This window comes from Neolamprologus brichardi, chromosome 4, assembly GCF_056152115.1.
Source record: "Neolamprologus brichardi isolate AB-2024 chromosome 4, ASM5615211v1, whole genome shotgun sequence".
In the NCBI taxonomy this organism is placed as follows: domain Eukaryota; kingdom Metazoa; phylum Chordata; class Actinopteri; order Cichliformes; family Cichlidae; genus Neolamprologus; species Neolamprologus brichardi.
The window spans coordinates 3,035,747-3,053,901 of NC_142107.1; the positions used below are offsets into that span (position 1 = coordinate 3,035,747).

At 44.7% G+C, this 18,155-nt stretch overlaps 3 protein-coding genes across 6 annotated transcripts in view; all 3 read right to left on the reverse strand.

Moving 5' to 3' along the window:
• Positions 1-655: 655 nt before the first annotated feature.
• Positions 656-4,148, reverse strand: LOC102784738 (uncharacterized). Of its 2 annotated transcripts, none has more exons than XM_087839611.1 (2): positions 3,697-4,148; positions 656-3,199 (listed from the first exon to the last, which is right to left on the reverse strand). In XM_087839611.1, the coding sequence occupies exons 1-2, from the start codon at positions 3,716-3,718 to the stop codon at positions 1,317-1,319; spliced, it is 1,905 nt and encodes a 634-aa protein (XP_087695737.1). In that variant the 5' UTR covers positions 3,719-4,148; the 3' UTR covers positions 656-1,316. The 2 variants fall into 2 exon arrangements, with proteins under 2 accessions (XP_087695737.1, XP_006798131.2); XM_006798068.3 differs by having other exon boundaries at positions 656-3,202; positions 3,697-4,142.
• A 209-nt stretch (positions 4,149-4,357) lies between these two features.
• ccdc134 (coiled-coil domain containing 134) lies at positions 4,358-13,175 on the reverse strand. The gene is made up of 7 exons (XM_006797938.3): positions 12,854-13,175; positions 9,334-9,467; positions 9,037-9,158; positions 8,387-8,471; positions 7,921-8,102; positions 5,958-6,029; positions 4,358-5,719 (listed from the first exon to the last, which is right to left on the reverse strand). Exons 2-7 carry the CDS (start codon positions 9,434-9,436, stop codon positions 5,594-5,596), a joined length of 690 nt encoding a protein of 229 aa, XP_006798001.1. The 5' UTR covers positions 9,437-9,467; positions 12,854-13,175; the 3' UTR covers positions 4,358-5,593.
• Positions 13,176-14,403: 1,228 nt separating this feature from the next.
• mei1 (meiotic double-stranded break formation protein 1) overlaps positions 14,404-18,155 on the reverse strand; it is an 83,567-nt gene continuing 79,815 nt past the window's right edge. For all 3 annotated transcript variants that reach the window (XM_087839612.1, XM_006797941.2, XM_006797940.2), the window contains 2 exons: positions 15,393-15,508; positions 14,404-14,842 (listed from right to left, as the gene is read on the reverse strand). In XM_087839612.1, coding sequence (XP_087695738.1) covers positions 14,797-14,842; positions 15,393-15,508 — 162 coding nt within the window. In that variant the 3' untranslated portion in view covers positions 14,404-14,796. The remainder of the gene's footprint in view (positions 14,843-15,392; positions 15,509-18,155) is intronic.

The following is an 18,155-nucleotide window of genomic DNA, read 5'->3' on the forward strand; positions in this document are numbered from 1 at the left end:
TTTCTGCTGCCAAGTTATGGTAGGGTTCAAATTTGGTGTGAACAACATGAAAACACGGATCTGTCCTCCCCTGTATTAATGTGGTGGTGGTTTAATGATATGGGGGACATTTTCTTGGTACACTTCGGTCCCCTTAGTACCAACTTACCATCACACCACAGTGTCCCTGAGTATTGTTGCTGATCATGCCCATCCAGTTATAACTAGTGTACCTATCTTTTGATGGTTCACAGGAACCATCAGGAGGATAACACAACCATAAAGCTGACATCATCTCAAACTGGTTTCTTGAACATGAGTTCATTGTAATCAAATGGCCACCACGGTCACAAGACGTCAGTCCAACAGAGCATCTTTGGGACATTGTTGTTGAATCCATGCCAGGAAAAATTAAGTCAGCTCTGAAGGCAAAAGGACGTCCAACCAGGTATTAGTGTACCTAACAAAGTCATCAAATCTACACATTTAAAATGGCACAGATCTTAATTCTAAGCACCATCACATTTTTACCCAATGTGTTTGCAGAATTCTTCAAACGGAGAACCATAGTTGATTTATTGGTTAAAAAGTACAACTCCACACATATGGCATTACAAAAAGATAACACAAATATAATACCACAAGAAAAGGAGAAAAAAAAGGCCAAAAACGTTGGTTCTTGCAACTATATTTGTATTTTGTTTTATTTCACAGCAAAAACATGAACACATCAGTGAACTGCTGACTCATTTCCAGCAGATGTATACTTGTATTAACCTGTGTCAATACATAACTGGATAACTCTCCCGGTTTACATATTATGTGACAATAAACCCAGCCAATCGTTGCATATCATTCATGATGGAAACTGATGAGGTGCTTAAGATGACTTTCTTTCTGTTTATAATACTCACTGTAATTTTTTTTTTAAGTATGATGTGTGCTCAAGGACTAAAGTGTGTTTTAATACCAATGAATAAAATGAATCACAACCTTCTAACATGTTTAAAAATAAGAAACAACAGAATCAACACCCATCTAATATGCCTTTCAGTCGTCCCACACAAGTGCAAATGTCATGGATTATTCAGCCTCGGCTTGAACCAACATTTAGAGTAAGAAATGTCTACCTTTTCTTTTAAAAAGCGGCTTCATATTAATACTGCATACAACTTTATTACACAGATGTTGTTGCTAGCAGTGCATCTTTAATCATTTACATCCATGTAAAACTATCCCTCACTGCAGTAAGCTACTGTGTTGTGTGGTGTTTACTTGTGAAGGTGGAAAAATAAATCTCTTACATCCTGGATTTGGACTCTACGCTCAGCCTGTATTTATTTGTTCCAGTAGATTTCATAAGACTTCTTCTCTGAGTAGGAAGCCTCTGTCGTTCCTGTGCCACTTCTCACTTTTTCCTTCACCACTTTCACCACCAGACTACCAGCGAGGGCGATGCCGGCTGCAGCTTTGCCGATTTCGGCCACCGCGCTCAGAATGCGCGCTGTTGCCGACATGGTGCCCCACGGGTCTGATGCAACCCTGCTGGCTGCTGTTGCCACACTGGGCCCTGTTACCCCACACGCAGCACCAGCGGCCACTTCCTGAGCTAAGGCGGCAGCACACTGAGGAGTCCCAGTGGCTGCTGACGCTAAACTACCCTGAGCTACTCCTGCTGCTGCTGCAGTTTCAGCTCCACCGAGAGCAGCTGCTCCCTCCAGAGCTGCTCCTAAAGCAGCCCCACCTGCCATGGTGCATCCCACACCGGCCGCCACCCCGACTGCAGTGGCCCCTATGATACTAACCTGGCTGAGGGCATCTAAAGCACCTTCTGCAGGACTGGAAGCCTCAGCGCTAGCAATGGCTCCAACAGAACTACCCAGAACTCCACCTGTTGCTGCGCCCAGAGCTACTGCAGTTTTCCCCGAGGCTGCTGCCACTATGGCGCCCACGGCGTTCCCCACACCTGAGCCTCCCGCCACAGACATCCCAGCTAACTGAGCTGCAGCAAAACCAACCGAGTTTCCAACAAGAGATGCCCCAGCTGCGGCTGCCAAAGGGGCAGCCGCTCCAAAAACTGCCCCAACTGCCATGCCAGTGGCTCCAGCAGCCACCAGGACCTTAATTCTCTCCAGCACCTTGGGAGAGAGCGCGGCTTCCCTCCTGAAACGAATTAGTGACGACCGGACAGATGGCCGCCGGCTGACAGCTCTGCCATGGCCCCGATGTCGGCCTCTGATCTGGTCTCTCAGCAGGCTGAAAGGACTGCTTCTGCTCTCCTTTGCCCATCTCTCCACCCTAAGATCATCTTCACTTCCTCTTTCTACCCCTTTCCTCTGGAGCTCTTGTAATCCTCTCTCGCTGCTTCCTGCTATGTCAGACTCTAAAACACATTTTCTTCTTTTTGCAAGTTTAGCCCCCTCTTCCGTTCTGCAGTTACTTCCTTCTTGGTCTTCACCCTCTGCTTGCCCTCGCTCTCGCAACATCCTATTCTGCTCCTCCCTGATTGCAGCCTCTGCCTCTAAAAACATGGTGTTAGTATAAAACCCCCCGTTACTCTGCCTCACCATACTGTCTACCTTCACCAAGAGCTCTTTAACCTGTGCTGTGTTACTGGGGTCTTTGTTGTTGAGCACATGGTACCTACCCCCACACTTGTCTATCAGAGCCCTCAACCCAGGAGGTGCAGTCATGTTCAGATATTCTTCTATCCCCATTCCCTCTAGGTCATCCCCCCTTGTAAAAAGAACCACTGTATGGCTAAATACAGCGTCCTCCCCAAATATCTTGGCCAGCTCACAAACAGCCTGGTTCTCGTTGTCTGTGTATCGTCCTATTGGCACTACAAGGAGGAAAGCGTGGGGGCCAGGAGCAGAGAGAGACACGCATTTGGCAATCTCTGCGTGAATCTGCTCCATACTGAGGTGAGTGTCTCCAAAGCCTGGCATGTCAACAACCATGAGTCGCCTCACTCTCCTCTGTGGGACGGCGCGGCCATCTTCTTCAGCGAGCTCAGTGTTTCCCATCTCGCAAATCTGAGTGACAGAGCTGGCGCTGACCTGTGACAGAAACTGCTTGCGGCCCAGGATGGTGTTCCCAGATGCACTCTTGCCAGATCCGGTCTTTCCAACAAGGACCAGTCTGAGGTCTTCTGGGGTCTCAGAGTCGACTCCTTCCTTCTCACCCTCCATGTGTACTGGTTCCTTGTTCCCCTCCTCGTCTTCTAACAGAACATTAGTAGCAGAAAACGTTTGGCGTTAACGCTCAGACTACTGTAAATGTTTTTTTTGAAATGTTCACTACAAATGTAATGACCAATGGAAAAGCAGACAGCAACCAAGGCTTGTATTATCTCCACTTTGTGTCGTTGGGAAAGATAACAGCAATGTAATGAGCTTTGTAAAGAGAGAGCATCAGGAAGCTTCTTGCACATAAACAAAACACCAATAGGTTAGCTACAGGCAAGAGGGACGCGAAGCTAGCAACATCCACTAGGTGGTTAAATTAAGTGTCTAACTTTAACACCACCCAGTGACAACATACCCTGAAACTAAACATCAAATGTCGAATGAAGAGCTCACGCTTTAATCTCGTTAATTAGACTGCCAGCTAATAATTCAGCCTTACCACAGCTTTAGCTTAGCTGTTAACAGCTTTAGCTTAGCTTTCGTTAGCAAGTCGCTAACTTTTGACAGAAACATCAAAGTATGATCTTACCACGGTCCAAATGATGAAACATTTCGCAGAGAGACTAAAAAGCCGTTTCTTCTCGGCATGCCAGCTTCCCCTTCATCCTCTACATGCGGCCACAGATGGGCTGAAGTCAAACTGTTCTGCCCGCATATGAAATGCAAACACTGGACTTTGTGTCTTTGATGGTTTCCTGCCCTCTGTCGGTTCATCTGCTCGACAAAACAAATGTAGCAGGTCTGTGGAGCACAGAGGGGGCTGCTTTCACCCGCTTTCATGTTCACACTTGATTTGGAAGATTACTTTTTCTTCTTTTCTTTTTTTTTTTTTTTTTTTTACCTCCATCCTGACACAATAACAAGAGATTTGTGTGTCTTCCTGGGCTCGAACTGGTAACCTTTTGTTTGTTATTATACAAATGTGTAAACGCCAAAGTGTAGAGTTGTCACATATAAAGCCCTGAATCTTTGCATAGAGTTTGTGTTACAGTTTTTTCCTATTGATAAAGCCCAGCCCCGTTGCCATTCACACTAAAAGCAATTAATTAACAGATAAAAAAATTAAATGACAGGTAAATTACACAGTAAAAAAAAAGAAAAAAAAAGGGACATTTTTTGTGAATTAACAAAACCTGTATATTAAGTACAGGGACAGTCTGTATAATGAACTACCAGAGCTTTTTCTGTAATTTTATTTTTATTATTTATTTTGTACTTTCACTGGTCCTGCCCGTTTAAGGTCAAAGAGGGCTGTGCTGGCCCACAATGTAAAATGAGATTGACATCCCTACAGTATGAAGCCACATGAAGTACAAATATATTATATATATATTCATATATATATAATTTTCTTCCTTATGTATCAGAGTCACTTTATTTCATTACACGTGTTAACAAAATGGCTTGTTCATTCTGCAGCAATGATATTTTTCTCTGAATATACATATAGTTTTCATAACAGTCATTATTACTATATGAAAATTACATCAGTCTCAATTGTGTAGCTCTGAATCCACAAAACGTGTCAATTTAAAAAGGAAGGGGAAAAAATATGGGGAAAAAGGTTAAAGACGAGGGACTGCTAGGTGAATGGTCACATGTTGTATTTCAGGTTGACAGGATAAAAATAATATGAAGGCTCATTAAGGCAGAAAAAACTATATGGTCAATTAAAAAAAAACAAATTCAAATGAGTCCCTCAGATGGAAATAAAATAGCAGACATAAAAATGAACCCATGGTCTTCATCATTACGCCATCCTTCGGGCAAACGCAACATAATGATGTGTCCTTATTAATTCTGAGCAGCAGTGGGAATGTAAATCTGCCTATTCACAAACATCCTTTGAGAAATTCAACAGCTCTTAGAAATAATGAAAGATAATATTCAATCAGCGGTCGAGCCCAACCCAACCATAAACACGCCACATTTTCAAAAGGTCAAATTTGGTATGGGATTTTAGATACATTAAACCGAGACCAGACACAGTACAGCGGGGGCTTCGCAAAGTTTTGAAGAAAAACGATTAGACTAAAATGAATTAATATCCCAAAGTTCAGTTACATAAGCTTCAAGTTATCAAAAATGAGTTTGCCTTAACTTCATCTCCAGAGAGTTATTTATCTTATTTTTTCCTTCCCCCCCAAATTCTAAAGAACTGCTGACTTACAGCAGCTCAGGCTTTTCTCAGATCTGCACGAACCCCCTCCTCCACTTTACATTTTTGTGTCACATTGAGGTTTTCTCTCTCTCGCTCTTTCTCGAGCACCTGGCTTTTGTACAAGTGACGGCAGCTTTTTGTTTTTCTTCACTGTCACCAGAGTCTACAAGTCAAGCCACCCCTTGTGGACTGCGAGTGTACGCGCCTTCTCATCTCCTCCTCTTCCTCCCTCTCCTCTGCTCTTCGCGCTCGATGAGGTGTAGCGCTATAGCTCGTTGCGAGAGCGGGATATGCGAGGGCCTTTCCTGATCTCTTTCCTCTTCTCCTCCTTCCTCCTCCTCTTCTCCTCCTCCCTCAGGATCTTCTGGAAAGCCTCGGCTGTGTGAAGCACCTGCGGCAGATAAGAAAGGGCGCGGGGAGATCAAAGTCGCGATGTGAGAGAGGCTGTGTTTTCTTAGAGAATTTCTACGAAAAACAAAGCAAAGATCTGCATGTGTTTCTACTCCTGCTGGTTGCAAAGGTGTACCCAGAGAGTCTCTGGGGTATTAAGAAAGCTGTTACCAGGTATCAGGCTAGAATAATAATGGATGATGGCAAAGTGTAGAACAGCATGTACGCAGCGTACTCACATCATCTCTCTCTGTGCGGTACGGGTTTATAAAGTCTGGGGATTTCTCTGTTATTCCCAGCTCCTGTGACATCTGCGAGGTGAGCAGAATAGGAAAGATGGCAGAGGAAAGAAAAGAGGGGGAGATGATACATAATGCTTGCTTCAAAAAGAGCTAAGAAACGTCACATCACTTATGCTACAGCTAAGAAGCGCTCTGATGCAATTTAAACCACATTCCTTGTGAGTATTAGAGCTCATTCTTCATTATTTACCGCTCATGGAGGTGGATGAAATAGAGACGCGGGAGTCGGAAACCAAGCGTGGGGTTAAGCGAGGAGTCGAAAGCACACTTTTAGGACGCAAAACTGCTGCTGCTGCTGCTTCAAGCCTCAGAATTAATCCACTTCATAATCCTCTTGGCACATTGCTAAGGTCACAGATTAATCCTGCAGGAGTTTAGTTCATTAACCCGCACATTAAACAAGGAAACACCGGTTAAACACCTTTGGTCTTTAAAGTTTAAAAGGCCAAAATTCAATTTCTACAGAAATATCTGACACGCTGGCTGACACTGATGACTGATGACTCCACACTTACATGACATGAGATTGCATCACTCTTCAAACCCACCAGGTTTCCAGAGAACTGTCACCGGTTTTTTTTTAAAGTCATTTTTTCCTGTTTGGTATAGCTAATGATGCACGGATGGCACTTCTGCTGAAAAGATAACATCTTGTGTTTTATGAGAATGTGCCTTCTGTTTAACGTGTGGCTAAAACTGATCTAGAAGCCACTGAGCAGCCACTTTGAAATGCAGGTGGGTAGTTTGGGCAGTTATTGGGAAGCATTATCTAAATTCATTTAAATTTCAATAGCGAGTGAGAGATAAGACCTGTATTTATAGAACAAAACAAATCTGGGGAAAAAAAAACCCTCGATATTTGAGTATTGTTTTCCAAAATAAACTGTTTTTTCCACCCATCCATCCCTTGCCATTTACCCCGGCCCACCTCCCTCTCACCGGCCACTTCCTCCAGCTCTTCTGGGGTGACACCAAGGCGTTTCCAAGCAACTGGCTCCTTTTTAATGTGGAGGAGTAGTACCTCTATTCTGAGCCCCTCCTGAATGACCGCTCTCCAGTCTTTAAGGGAGAGCCCTGACACCTTTTGAGAGAAAGTTAATTTCCACCCCTTCTATCTGCAGTCTCATTCTTTCAGTCGCCACACGGAGCTTGGGGGCACAGGTGAGCGCAGGAACGTAGGTGCTCCGATAAATCGACAGCTTCGCTTTTACGCTCATCTCTCATTTCACCACAGTGATGTAGACTCTGTAGATGCAGAGTCTACATCACTGGTGATGCCAAACCGATCTGTCCTTTTGCTCCCACTCGTGAGCAAGACCCTGAGATATTTAACTCCTTCTTTTAGCCAGTGCAGCTTTTTCGCTTGTGGAGATATTAATCTGCTACCATCGCACCATTATTGTTGCTTTTGCAAGAATCTCCTATAGATTTCAGAATTCGCTGAGCCTTAAACACGCTGCCAGGGATAAGGCTGGATATTAGGAGGCGAAGAATCACTGTAAACCTCAACTATTCTTTTGCTCTGTACCAGACACATTTACATCACTGTGCTTTGGTTTGTAACGCACTGTTTTCTCGCTGTGTTTTGAATATTTCCATTATATCCTCCTGCAGAGAGATGTTTTCTTTTCTAATCCAAGGCGTGAGCTGAAGCGGCGGTATGCAATCACTGCAAGATCAATCACGCTGAATCTCATGAAACTTAGTGGAGCACTGGCAAAGGAAGAATTAGGTAGTTAGATTTTGATCTGAATCATTTTCTTTCAGCTTTTGCAACAACTCCCAATCTTCAGCGCAAAGTCGACAAATCTCTTCTAAATCCACACGATCGAAATGAGAAAAAGTGAAACCAGAAACATTTTTTTGACACCCTTAATAAAAAGGCTGCGGCAGGTCTTACAAGTGTGAGGACGTGCTGGTGGGCTCCTCCTGTGAAAACCCCCGTCTGGTTACAGAAGTTCAGCCCCCAGCGCAGCAGGCCGCTCCAGTCGGTGTTCCGGTCGTAGTAGTGGTGGACGATACGGGGGAAACGCAACGCCACGTCGCCAAAGAACGCCGTATTCTCCACTACGTGGGAATAAGCTGCAGGACAGAAACAGAATATGAATATGCACATGTATATAGCACACTGTGAAAATGATGCTTAACAGAACAAAGGGAGGAAAACAGCTCAAGATTTTACTGGGGGAGCACACTCAGACCGCACTGAAGGGGATAAAGATGGGATGATGAACACCAGGCAGAAGTGGGGGGTTTTTTTGAGATGGGTAACAGAGCGGCAGAGGTGTTGGAGACAGGATCGGTGTGTGAAAAACACTCGAGAGCGAGAGAAAAGGCAACAGCTGAGATTTAAAAGCGAATCAGACCTTCTTTGATCTTATCGTCCATGGGGAAGGGGTCATCGGGCTGCATGTTGGCCGCAACCAAGACCTGCCGGGAGTCCTCCAACACCTTAAGAGAGAAAGAGAGCTCAATCTCCAGGGTTATGTACTCCCATCTACGTGCTACGATTGTTATTCTTATGACATTTTACACACCACCTCCCACAGACGTTACAGTCAACGCATGATCTGCGTGGACACTGCACAGAATAGCTACGCTGGCTCACACACACACACGCAGACGTATAGAAGTGCTGACAATGTTTTGCAGCCCCCGAAGGTCGACTCTGCTCGTTCTCCTTGAGAGCGATGCAGATACACGCATAGCTGCCCGCTGGGAAATGGAGGCCTACGGTAAAATCACAGCTCCCAGTCTGGTGCAAGTGAACGGCACCTGTAAGCAGCATGAATTCAGATTCAAATGAAAAGCGAGCTCACGCGCTGCTGAATGCGGTGGATTTTAGAGCTTTTGATTCTCTATCGGGCTGCAAACGTTCTTATCCTTCAATTTGCTGGAAACACCAGGCAGGTCGAGCTTCAGAGCGCCCGCTCTCTGATGCTAGTGGCCTTGTCTGTGCTTGACTTGCTGCTTCCCACGCACTATATGATGTCTTATACACACATACACACTGTACCTTGAAGAGCCCTTTGAGCATGATGTCTATGATCTTGTACTGCTGGTTGATGTCGTTCAGCTCTACTAGATTCTTGAGTGCATTCAGCTGATCTTTCCTCTTGGTCTCAAACAGCCGCTTGTCTGACAGGAGGAGGTCAGGAGGACAAACGCTCTCTACATAGACATAACTCACATCAAGAGAGACACACCCGTGAAGATGCTTAAGTTCAACACTTAGTGACTTGCACACACACACACACAGACATCAGCGGACAGCATTTGGCGGCAGCTCTGCACGCCGTCAGCAGAAGGATACAGATCTCCAGGTTGGAGTCGTGTCTCGGTCGGTGCGTGTCGGAGTCTGCCGAGCTGAGTGCGGCGGCGGCGAGCGCCAGGACCACTGCACCCACACTCCGCATGGTCAGCAGGGGGTGGCAGAGAGGCACTCTTCTGAAAACAGGGATGACGAGCCATTAGACATTGTTCCACAGCAGAATATTGTCACACAGTCGCCTCATTAGATCCTTTCAGCTTGCCTGACTCGCTACGCTTTCACATGGAGCCAGCAAACGCAGCTTTCTTCTCCATTCATTCATTTTTCTCCTTCCAGAGCTACTAGATGGGCTCGTGCTCTCTCGTGTGATACTTGTGGAATATGTGAAGTACGGAGACATGTTGGGGATAAGTGGTCAATATGGAACACCAGAGGGTAGCCGGCATTTGAAGAGGGCCTCCGTATGTTCCTTTTAAGACACATCTGATGTCTGGCACTTGCATAATCCCCAGAGGAACTTTTACAGTCTCTGTAGCAGGTGCCCGGTCTGCTCTTGCCCGTCCTCTGCCCTCTCTATTCAAAAGCGGCGGTCTTCTATATCATTCTGATCCTGTCGCAACTTTCCCCGTCCTCCAAGGCTTTTTTCTTTTTTTGGTACGTTTCAAAGGGAGGCATGAAAGTGAGAAGATAAATACAACAGCTAAATATAGGACCTCATCAAAGGAGGATTCGATGCGAGCCAAAAAATAAAGTTTTTTTTTTAAAGAAAACATTAGCAGAAAACAGAAGTAACTGGAGGCAGGGAGAGGACGTGTAGATGAAAAGCTACAAGATATAAGTCATATAATCCATGCATAATTTAGCAGGGGCTCCATCAATGATACTATCAGAGGGATGCAGTGGGGTACAGATAGGATGGAGGGAGAGTAATATTAGGAGAAGCAGCGGGGGGAAGAGGAGGAGAGGAGGGAGGGGCATTGGAGCGTTTGGAAGAAGGGGGTGGGGTAGAGGAGTTGGAGACCCTGAGGGAAACAACAGCTTTCCTGGTGAATATTTCATCTACCTTTTGCTAAGGCACAGCGGTGAAACCCAAAGACACACAGATGGGAGAACTAGTGCAAGATAGAGGAGGCGGCTGTGGAATGACAGATAATGAGCACGGGATACTCGATTTCTGCGCTGACTGGATTAATCTTTACAAACCCGGGGTGCCTGTTCTCGAATCTCAAGGAGCGGGAAAGGGAGCAAATGTTTCAGGGCGTGAATATTAATTTAGACTAAAGTGAGCACCCTTAAGAGAACTTGCTCCAATCAGAACAGGGAAAGAAAGAAACCCCATCTGCTTCTCGGCGTTGCCTGTACATCTACGGCACGCTGATAACGCAGACAAACAATGAGCATTTCATACTGAATCATTCTTCTGTTTAACGGCAGCGTCGGTGTATTATTTCCGGAAAAATGAAAGCAGATTTTTTCCCCCCCTATTTCATTTTGGCTTTCCCTGCCAGTCTCTGGGGTCATTTATTTTAAAAATAAAACTCAAAAACAACTTTGTTCATACGGAGTCAGCAGAAACCGGCGTTCCTGCAGACAGCTGAGTGAAGACAATGTTCGATTAAGGCCAATTTGTGCATTCTGAGAACATCTTTTGGGTAGCTTCCCAGCTTTCTGAGAAATGCTGCACTAAATATCCTTAAGTGCTGGTCGAAAGCCTCAATATTTCTCGATAACAGCCAGAAACGAAGGGGGTTGTCTTTCTGGTAGTAGCAGCAGCTTGTCGGGTTATTTGATGTTCCTGTGTGCCTCCTAGCAGGCAGCCATGTAGCTCTGACAGATATTTATGAGGGAAAAGGTCATCACCGTCAATACGCATAACCAGGAGCTGCTGATGTTTCCGCACAGAGGGGCAAAGTGCTGAGGCCGTAAGAAGTGATGTAGGAAGGGCATTAAGGCAGGATCAATCATTTCTAATGTGGCACGGGCAGTGCAGAAGTGCATCCATTAACTGTAAACAGGCAACAATGATTACACAGGATGAGCACGTCACTAATTCCAGGGCACTCGGCTCGGTCCTGAGTGGAACTGAAAGGAGTGTGAAGCACAAAACTATGCAAAAATCATCATCTGCTGACATTAATGTTAACTTTAAGCTCCCCTTAAAAATGATGCTGCTCTGTGAGAGAGAACTTACACAACAGTCATTGCCTGCATCCCTGCACCCCCAGCCTGTCTTACTACAGGAGTAAAACCAGCTGAGGGAGGGAGTTCACCTGGCCATCGCCATCATGTGCTGCTCAAAGGGGATCGTCAGATCCCTGCAGGGGTTCTCATTGGTCTTTAACCAATACTTTTTTTTTTTTGGGTGCACATATAAACAAAATTGATCTCAAAGCAGCGCATGCACTAGAACACTGTTAGGACAACCCAGCTGATCTGCAAAAAGCTTTCTTTCATATTCTCCTGAGTCCTGGAATGAAGAAACTTCAGGGGAGATGTTCAGCATCCAAGGTGGGAGGCTCGGTTCAGAAGCCCTCTGTCCCTCCGGCACTCGAGCTGGCGAGATGTGTCGGGGAGGTCTGGAGGCAGAGTGGTTCTTGCTGAAGTCGTGTGAGCCCACATAAATCTCTTGGCTTGGAGCTGCTAGTAACAACCTCTTAGGGCAAAGAGGCTGAAGTTTGATTTCCTGTGTGGGAGATCCAGGTTCCAGCTTTGTCAGTAAAGTAGGCTACATTATCTAATCACACGTGAAGAAGAACCGCTCTGACTGGGAATTGTTTGTATTGTTGAAAACATGTTTCCAATTTTCACCAGTGTGATGAAAGATGATAATTTTCAATCAAGGATGAGAAAGAAGTCCGACCCTCAAACAAGCCTGCTTTGCAGCATTCATTTCAAGAGCCACAGCTGACCCTTGAGGTGAACAGCGCTCCAGAGAGGATGGAAAAAAGCAAGATGCCTTTCAGACAGCTGGATGTGCAGCAGGAGTGGAGCCCGGTTCCCCTCAGGCTGCCAGCCTGCTGTGGGAGGCTTGAGGTTCAAGGACTGACACATCATCTCTCTCTCTCTCTCTCTCTCGCTCTGCTTCCATCCTAGAGGCTCTCCTTCTGTCATCATTCATACAGAGGGACGGACATGCGTAATGGTGATGATGGTGGTGGATAAAGACTGTCACATGCACCATCAGCTACAGATTGTTTAATTGATTGCATGTCCCCTACCTGACCTGGCTTCCTACCGCTGCACGGCTGTCTGTACCCAACTACTGAGTAACTATTTATATTCTAAACGGAGAATTACACGCTTTTTGTATCTTGGATGCACGGCTACATACAGTGGTATTATACACCAACACCTCAATGATATACAACTATTTATAGAAGACTTCCCAACTAGGGGCTCACTTTTGTAAATTAAGTATTTAAAGTCGACAAATCGATGCCTCCTGTCATCGCAGCTGTACGCTCCGGCGGATCCGCCAGCCGGCCAGCGGCCAGCACAGCAGATCCCCCGGCAGATAGAGCTCTGCTGGACACTACAGCCACCAAACTCGAGGTCCACTCACCGTGTTGTAGCGAGAAACGACAGCGCCACAAGGCAGCGATTAGCGAGCGGCGTTTGCTCCAAAGTAAAGAGTGCAGTTGAACCTTCTTTATCTCCGCTCCGAGCGTGAACAAAGACAGAAAAAGAGCTCGGCTCGCCGATCAGGTAGACGGGACAGTGAGTTTGCCCTCCTCTGGATCCTCAGGTGACAACAACGGAGGTGGAGGCGTTCATTTACATGCGGCTCTCGCTGCTCCACTCTGCCAGTGCCACGATCGCACCGGCTGGCTCGTCTTGGACGAATGACAGCGAGCGGGCGCTAAACACAGAGGAGGAGGAGTGCGGTTTCCACACGGAGGAGTTAGAGGGAGACACCGCCAGAGCGTGGGGATCAGGGGCTGCGTTCCGTTTATGCTCAGTTTCCCCCGGGATTATGATGCCGTCCAGCCACGCTATAAACTCCCGAGGTATTTTATAAAGATGGCAGCAGGGCGGAGTAAGCGAGCATGTTAGGTAGTTTATTTGCAGCTAGGGTTGGCTATGCTAATGAAAAGTTGCCTTTCTGGAAGCTGGCTGTGACAGCAATTTAAAAGTCAACTGGACGTCAAAAGGGACTGTGCGATCATATAAGAACCCCACCATTGCCACTTAATGAGCTGCCAGTGAGAAGTAAAGAAACACACTGGAGCTACCCAATGGTACTATGAACGATTGATTTTCTTGCAGTAGCCTAAAGCCTGAGAGCCCATCAGTGGCCATACAGTTCAAAAATAGACCACAGGAGACGTTTTACCCTGCAATTATATCCCACATGGCTCTGAAGCACTTCGCCGACAGCTGCTCTCTGGCAGCTTGTCCACCTCACAACCACTGCCACACACACCAGTGGTCTACAGGGAGTCGTACTCCCATCACCTGACAGCTCTGAGAAGGTGTGGATGGGGTAGAGAAATTCACATTAATGTGGTTAAATCCTATATCTGGCAGAAGAAACTCTAGGTGGAAAAGCGAGAGAGTCAATTCCCCGAGCAGAGCTGCTCACCTGCAGCTTAGACAGTGTTTTTTTTATCAGCAGTGTCCTGGTCTAAAAAGATTCACTCTCTGCCTGTAATAAGCTGTTTGAACATTTCTCCTTTAACGCCTTCTAATTGGCTGCCCCCGGCAAACAGACGGTCTAGATAAATGCTAAATGGACTTGTTCTTATATACTGCTTTGTGACTCTACTCTAGCACTCAAAGGGCTTGATACAACATGCTTCATTCAGCCATTCACCCCCTTTCATACAGGTACTTTTGTCTACACCCGGTGCTTTCTACCTAACATTCACACATTCATATCCGATAAACACATCAGAGAGCGACATGGGGTTCAATATGTTGCCCAAGGACACTTAGGAATGCAGACTAGAGACTAGAGCACCCTCTGATTGAACCATCAATCTTTCCATTATTAGATGACCAGCTCTACCAGGCTTCTGTGTTCACAGTCAGAGCTCTGTGCCTGAGATGACCATATTAGGCATATCCTGAGTACTTTTTTAAACGCGAGCACCGTTAATGTATATATGCTTAATTATTTTAAACTTTGGCCATGCTTTATAACAACAATAACTACTATTGTAACATTGTATATATGATGGAAATATGTTAAAGTACAAAAATCATTTTCTTAAGAGGAAAAGTTGATTAGCTTGTCAGTGCAACCACATCAGACAAAAAAGCACCAACGTTGGCCTGTAACAAAAACAAGTGATTTATTGATGCACTTATAATTCAAGATGTTCGTTTTCTTTAACACTGCTGCAAATATGAACTAGCTTCTATGAACAAATGCATGCAGTCAGTCAGATTGCTAGGACGCTGTGAAACTACAGGTTGTATTGTTTTAGGAGCACAACAGAAACAGTCAAACAAACGGAAGCAACAAATGAGCAAGGTGAAGAACTTTCAAAATCGATGTCCTGTCTAAAGCACAAAGTCAGACAGGCAGAGGGGCACGTCTCCAACATGTCTGAAGATAAGCGTCAAGGAGCAATGAGCAAAGTGAGAGGGGGCAGTGGGCGTGAAGATGAAAGATAGAACATTTAAATTAAGAAACAAATTGAAACTGCTACCAGCTTTACTGCACTGTGTTTTTAATAAACTACTATTTCCACGTATATGTTGTGTATTTGTTTATTATTAATATTAGCAGAAAAATGTAATATTTACAGACAAAGCTGATATTAAAACGAACACGCATATAATAGTTATACTGTATGAGAGCGTGTGGGTGGGTCACAAGAAGAATAAGCGAGAGGAGAGGGAGTCAGCCAGCATGACAGATGACATGCTGACTATGAATGTACAGTAGAGCGTGTGTTGCTCAACACAGGCATCTATTAAACTGTCAGTGAAAAATCAATGAAGATGCTGATGTTAAAGTATGAGTTTCCTAATGTGCTTTACTGTGTGGGTTACTGCTTTCTGCAGCACTTCCTGCTTACAGAGGCATGTTCAGAGGCCGTTTGTGTTAGCAAAGTTCAACGGTGTGCATGTGTTTCACTTCACGTGAAGGATACAGGACATCGTGGGACTGACTGTGTCTGCAGCTCTCATCGGGCTCTCCGAGTTCCTCTATCATGTTCTTCACTTTCTGCTTGTGTTCCTCTCTGGGTAGAAGGTCTCTGCTCTGGATCTGAATGAACAAAAGAAGAAAAACAAAAAGCATCCTAGGGTTAGAGGGACCTAACACAAGAACCTTAAGATTCTGAATTTTGAAATCCATGAATCCATCCATTAATTTCTATCATTTAACACTGAGTCGTTCCCAAGCCAGCTGAGACCCAGGATTCTTTCCAGCGAGTCCCAGGCCTCCTCCTGGTAGGACATGTTTCGCAATACCTTGCCTCAGAGGTGCTCATGAGGCATCCTAGTCAGATATCCAACCCACATTAACTAGCTCCTTTTGATGCGGAAGAGCAGGAGTTCTACTCCGAGTCCCACTTGAATGACCAAGCTCCTCACCCTATTTTTAAGGGACAGCTCAGCCTACCTTTAAGGGAAAATCCTTGGTTATGGCTAGATATTCTGTCCATAAAAACTATGAATGGAGAAGTCCAGGACCAAATGGAAATGAGTCCCACTTATTGCCAGAAATATGAACCAAGCTGTCTCTGCAGGTGTACAGGGACCGAATGCCCTGTAATAACAGGCCAAACACCCCATGCTCCCAAAGCACTCCTCACAGGATACCCCAAGGGATGCGGTTGAAACCCACAAAATCCACAGAAAACCCGAAAACGACATAATATAGATTTTACAGGCATTCCATTATAATTATTTCCTTTTTTAAATTATTATTATTATTATTAGTGGATTCCACTAAAATTGAATTTTTGCCTCACAGGGATTACTTGCACATAAACAGGAACTCATTATTTGAAACTTTGCCCATGTTACACCTCCAGCATTGTAAAAATATATAAATATGTATGACAGATGATAATGAAAAGCATATTAAGTTTGAAAATCTGTATTTCAGCTGTCATAAGCATATGCACAAGCAGAAAATGTGCATAAAGCAGCAAACAGGACTTCAGTGAAGATGCAGATGTGTACTGTAGGCAACAGGGAACAGTGAACGTTTGCCACAAACAGCAACAAGAACAGAAATCTGGGAGAAAATATTCACAATCAACAGAAAACTTTCCAAACATTCAAAGTTTGCAGAGTTTCTCCTGCAGTTATGAGCAACCCCAACACAGAAACAGACTCACAATGCAAGATTTACTATTCGCCGTTGTTCATGCGGATACAGCCAGAACCTGGCCTGAGCTATAATTGATCAGCTCTCTGCTGAAGCCAAGGTTCAGAGACTTCTCTAAAGATCATTTCAAAGTATGTAAGGGAACCCCGACACGTATGTGAGTGGGGTTTTTTAAAGTCAAAGTCAAATCAGTTTTACTTGGCAGCAGCTGCTGCCAATGGTGTGTTCAGGATGAGATGGAAGGCAGCTTAAAACAAGGGCTGAAAACTGATAAAAGCAACAGGTGATGCAGAGGTGGAGTTAATAGGATCAATACAATTGGGAGCATTAAAAAAGGAAAGGAGGAAACAAATAAATTCACTGAGGAATGGAAAAAGCTAACAAGTAAATACTATGACTGTATGTATTCTTGCTCACTCCTAACACTCTCCAAACATGTCCACAACCAAGGTAAAGTTCAGATTTCTTAATGACCACTTTAAATTAAACTTGAAACCCAACTTGGGATGGAAATGAACCGATTCCCACCCAACCCAAGGGTTTTTGTACTGTTTTTACAAAAAGGAAAACAACCTCAAAGAGTTTGGTGCACTATGAAGCACAACCTGAATGATGCAGCACCTTTGCAAGAGCTAAAGCATTTGTATGCTTCAAAGACTTGCACTGAAACATTTAAGACCTATACAAACTGAAAATAGGACAACTTTATACTGTGCATAAGTTTTGAGAAACTCATTTCTTTTTTATTATGGTACAAAAATGGGAAATGGATGCAGTGATTCATTGAAACACATGAAAACATTTATGTAAATACAGTATATAAGGTAAAAACAGAGTCTGTACGAGTCTAATGAGCTTGAAAGTCAATATTTGGTATGGCCTTCATTCTTTAACAAAACCTGATCTCTCTTAGGCAGCTTTCTTGTCATTTCTTTAAGTAGTCTTCATTAATAGGCTTCTTGAAGAATATTCAAAGCTCTTCTTTGGATGTTTCTGCCTTTTTGTTTTGTTCTCTGCTTAATAATGCTGAGGTCCAGACTCTGGGGAGGCCAATCCATGACTGATAGAGTTCCACTGTGTGTTCTTCTATCCAGGTTTGCTTTCATTGCATTAGCAGTGTGTTTGGGATCTTTGTTGTGATGCAAAATTAAGCCGTTGGCAGTCAGACGGCATTGCACGGTGGATCAAAATTTAATGGTGTTTTTCTGCGTTCATAATTCCATTAATTTTGACAAGATCTCCAACACCACTGGCCAAAATGCTACCCCAAACCATGACAGAGCCTCCACTGTACTTAACAGGCGGTTGTAGACGCTCCCTTTATAGGATTGCTGCTCAGTCCAATTTCTTCAGCCTTTTCTTTCTGTTTCTCTTCATTAAGAATGGCTGACAGCCACCCTTCCACTGAGACAGTGGCTGTGTCCCAATTCAGGGTCTGCACGCTTGAAGTACGCATTTTAAGTGCGATTACGTCACCGCCACGCGACGACGGCTGTCCCAATTCGAAGTGTACTTCAAATGCATACTCCAAATGCGCCATCGATTTCCCCAAATATCAAGCGTGGTCTGGTGCACG

Bases quoted from the DNA above. Each gene is read 5' to 3' on its own strand.
- LOC102784738 (XM_006798068.3), bottom strand. From the start codon at position 3,718: ATGTTTCATCATTTGGACCGTG. The intron at 3,203-3,696 runs GTAAGATCATAC...ATGTTCTGTTAG, and splicing joins GTTTCATCATTTGGACCGTG to AAGACGAGGAGGGGAACAAG.
- ccdc134 (XM_006797938.3), bottom strand. From the start codon at position 9,436: ATGCGGAGTGTGGGTGCAGTGGTCCTGGCGCTCGCCGCCGCCGCACTC. The intron at 9,159-9,333 runs GTATCCTTCTGC...TCCTCCTGTCAG, and splicing joins CGACTCCAACCTGGAGATCT to ACAAGCGGCTGTTTGAGACC. The intron at 5,720-5,957 runs GTGAGTACGCTG...TATCTGCCGCAG, and splicing joins ACCGCACAGAGAGAGATGAT to GTGCTTCACACAGCCGAGGC.